Below are 4,450 nucleotides of genomic sequence, written 5' to 3'. Positions count from 1 at the left end.
TAATGGGACTCATTTGAACCTAATTATATATATATATATATATATATATATATATATATATATATATATATATATATATATATATATATATCGGTTTTTCTAACCTATGCCCACTAGGCATAGGATAAGAAAACCAAAAAGGAAATAAATAAATGATATTTTTATGGGAAATTGCAATATCAACTACTTTTACTTTGATTTAAAAGAAAATACATTTATTACTTTCTATTTTGGAAAAACCCTATATATATATATATATATATATATATATATATATATATATATATATATATATATATATATATATAGGGTCGGAGTCAGTACGAACTAAAGTTCGGTGCGAACCGTCATTTAACCGACCCCCTATATAATGGACGAAATTCCCATCAGTTCTTCGTTCCTCTTTCGGACACCATTAATGCGATAACAAATTCTCATCAGTTCTTCGTTTCTCTTTCCGACACCATTGCTGCGCATCAATCAAACTCCATTATTGCACCTCGGAATACAAATTCAAGGTAAGTTTTAATTCAGATTCTGAAACAAATCCAATTTAAAAACTTAGGGTTTGCTTAAAAATTTAACTTGATTAGTTTTTTGGTTTAAGATGGCATTTTGTCGTTTTGATTCTAGATTTGTTGGTTCATTACTTGATTAAAATTATTGTGATCGAAAAATTAGAGTTTCTTTGATGATAGAACCATCTGATTTGGGTAATAATCTAACAAGAATGAATTTTTATTTCCGATGGTAATAATTGAAGAAGAAGAAGATTCGGTAATGGCAGAAGTTATAGGTAACTACTGTTGCATGTTCTTTGTATCCAGCAAGTTAAAGATGTGTATGTATGTAGATGTATGAATGTGTCTTCAAATCTTGTTGTTTACATATAATTTGAAGAAGGGAATTATCGTGATACATTATTTTATTATTGCTGCTAATTGTGACCCAAAATAAGTTGCTTTCATTGGCTGTGTGTATCTAGGTAGTTGAGGATGTGTTTCTGTCAATATTAAAAAAATGTATGATTGTAAATTTGCAGGGAGTATTACTTTGATTGACTTAGATATTAAGGCCCTGTTTGGATTTTGAGATTCTGTTTGGATAAACTATCGTAGTTGATTTCAGGATTCTGGGTTTCTGTTTGTAAGCAACGACTATCAATTATGGTCTAAAAAGTGTATACAGCCACCTGAAGGCGTGTTTGTAGAAGCACTTAAAACTGTATCTAGCTACCCTTAGATAGCATAGAGGAATGGGATGAAAATAGTGCAATAAACAAAAGGTAGCAAAGTGTATATAGCTTCACAAATGAGTGTATATAACTACGTAGACGATTGTATGTAACTTGACAAATTAAAATTACGTGTTCCACTACCTAGGATTTTGGGATTATGTTTGATTTCAGAATTCAGTTCTTTTCTTTGATTTTAAATGCGACATTGTAGAAGTTACTAATGTGCAAGCGTCTTCAAGTAATTCAAAAGAAAATCAATTGCTTGTCACTAATGTACCAGGTATTAAATTGTAGCTTCTAATTAAGTAATGTATTGTCTAAGAAGCTTGTGTAGGTGGTAACAGATAAAATTAAAATCATTTCCTTTTGTTTTTTTTTTGTTGTTGTAGCCACCCCAGAAGTTGATTTCGATAATCAAATAGTGGGATTGCCAAGATGCTCAGCAGAATTAAAACCAGCATTGTGGATGAAATTTGCAACTTTGGAAGAAGGCATACATTTTTATGAGGAATATGCCAAGGTTTGTGGGTTCCTTACTAGATTAGACACAACAAAATTAGTTGACGGGATAGATACACACAAGTGGTGCGTGTGTAATAAACAAGGCAAAAGTAATCACAAGGGTACAAAAGGAAGAGGACCCTTACGCGAATTGGTTGTCAGGCTAAGGTTAGTTTTAGAAGAATTCAAACGGGTGAATACGAGATTTATGATTTTGTTGAGGTTCACTCACATGCTATGAATACGCCAACAACTATGATACATTTGAAACCATGTAGGGATTTAAACTTGGTTCACAAAAAAATGATAATGGATAATGCTCATGTAAACCATGGTCCTGTGCAAACATTTAGGATGTTCAAACAGTATGTGAAGGGATACAAAAATGTGGGTGCTTCTTTACAAGATTTCAAAAAATTTTCAAGGGATGTAAAGAAATACATCAAAGAATATGATGCCCAGATGTTAATAGAGAACTTCATGCAGAAAAAGGCTATGTCTCCATCTTTCTATTTTGACTTTGATGTGGACGATCAAAGCGAGAATAACTAAGCTTTTCCGGCGGATCCAATATCAATTAAAAATTATGCCCTTTTTGGTGATGTTGTTTCTGTTGATGCCACTTATAAATTCAACCAATATAAAATGGTGTTTGTCCCTTTCACGGGTGTTGATAACCATAAGGGTTGCGTTACTTTTGCAGCGGGTTTGATACGAAACGAAAATGCAGAATCTTTTTCGTGGTTGTTTCAAAATTTTGTAACGGCTATGGGTGATCGCTATCCTATTACTATAATAACTGATCAATGTAGAGGCATCAAAAAAGTCATTAAGAGTGTGTTTGGTGACAAAACACGCCACCGATTGTGTATGTGGCATATAATGAAGAAGTTGCCTGACAAGGTTGGTCCATCGATTTCCCAAGACACAACTTTTTTGAAGGAAATTAACTCAGTTGTTTGGGATGTAGAAATCACTCCATAAGATTTTGAATCGAAATGGAATTCGATAATTTCCTCATATGAGCTTTGTGATAACAAGTGGTTGAAGAAAATGTTTAAGCACCGTGCTCTTTGGATTCATGCTTACATTAGAGACACATATTTGGGTGGGATTTTGCGCACAACATCAAGATCAGAGTCTGAAAATAGCTTCTTTGGAAACTTCACCAACCCACATGTCACACTTGTCGAGTTTTGGATGCGTTTCCAAACAGCAATGGATGCTCAGAGATGGAAATATTCTAAGGTAATGGCTGATGATAAGAATTGTTATCCAAAATTGACAACCCCTCTCCTTTTAGAAAAGCAAGCTTCTGAGTTTTACACAATCATTATATTTTATATTTTCCAAGCAGCATGTTATACTTGTGGCCATTTACCATCACCAAATGCAAGTGGTGCGAATGATAATATTTCAATAATTGATTGTGAGAAAGACAAGGAATACAAAGTTGATTTAAGTGATAATAAGTTCTCTTGTTCTTGTAAGATGTTTGAAAGAATTGGGATACTCTGTAGGCACATTTTATGGGTGTTGAAAGATAGGGGGTTTGATCATATACCTAAAGAGTATTTAGCACTGAGATGGAGCAAATCTGCAACCTCCCACCTTCTTTCTCTTGTTGTTGGAAAAAGCTGTACTAGGCGATTGTGTGTCAATCGAAAGTCGCGAGAACAATATAAGTGAATTATGGTCGGAGGTATTTAGTGCAGTCTCACTTGTTGAGGATAGTGAGGAACATTCTGATGCGCTATTTCAATTGCTCCGGAGTTTCAATGAAAAGTTGATTATTTCAATTAAGTCGGGAAAGTCAAAAGATAAGAAAGCTGAGATTGAGATGCTTCTTGGGTCAAAAATTCCAACTGAAGTTACTGTTTTACCACCAGAGAAGTGCAAGAATAAGGGATCGGGAAAGAGGATAACATCAAACAAGGAAAAGGCAGTCTTGAAAAATGCAAAGCCTCTGAGAAAATGCCGTGCTTGCGGTGAAATGAGTAACCATGATAGTAGAAATTGCCCGAGTCGACTCCCTTGAAACTAAATTCAGTGGGGTTTTGGTTTATGTGGCATTTGTAGATGTCACTCAAAAAAGTCTGTTATGTTTTGTAATGTTATGTACTCACTTAAAAAACCGATTTCAGTGGGTTTTTGGTTTATGTAGTTTATGGAAAGACTGGTTTTGTATAAACTTCCAACTTTTTTTTTTTTACGTTTTTACGCTGTTGTTTTTTTTTTTGTTTTTATACGACTATGGATTGACGGAGTATAGAGGGGGTTAGTGTATACATTGTATTCAAATAGGGAGGTGGGCTGACTAGAGTGTATGTAGCTGCGGAAGGAGTGTAACTAGGAGTCAAACAAAGTGTATGTAGCCAATCGAACAAGTGAAACTAGCGATTAAAAAAAAAATAGGATTCCGAAAAATTGAAAAAGCCAAAATTTAAGATGCAACATCATTTCAATGAACTCTTGAACATCAAATTACTCCAACCAAATCATTTTTTTTCTTTATTATGGATTCGTGGAATGTAACTACCAGTCCGGAAAAGTGTATGGTCACAATGCGTCATTGTATACTTGTTTATATAAACTAGGAAAACACATCATCTCTTTTATATAAATTTAGTCTTAAATTTTTCATATTCTTAGATGAAAAAATGGACAAAAAGTTCTGAATTCTCCTACAAAGATGGCGTTTGTATCGAACAT

General features: G+C 33.8%; 1 protein-coding gene across 1 annotated transcript; it reads left to right on the top strand.

Annotated features, from left to right (window-relative positions):
- Positions 1-2,791: 2,791 nt before the first annotated feature.
- On the top strand, positions 2,792-3,776 carry LOC141635019 (protein FAR-RED IMPAIRED RESPONSE 1-like). Its single transcript, XM_074446693.1, has 2 exons — positions 2,792-3,377; positions 3,454-3,776. The coding sequence occupies exons 1-2, from the start codon at positions 2,792-2,794 to the stop codon at positions 3,774-3,776; spliced, it is 909 nt and encodes a 302-aa protein (XP_074302794.1).
- The last annotated feature ends 674 nt before the right edge of the window (positions 3,777-4,450 follow it).

Source organism: Silene latifolia, chromosome 2, assembly GCF_048544455.1.
Source record: "Silene latifolia isolate original U9 population chromosome 2, ASM4854445v1, whole genome shotgun sequence".
Taxonomy (NCBI): Eukaryota; Viridiplantae; Streptophyta; class Magnoliopsida; order Caryophyllales; family Caryophyllaceae; genus Silene; species Silene latifolia.
Note: the sequence above shows the minus strand (reverse complement) of the source record. Positions and strands in the feature narration are given on the sequence as shown.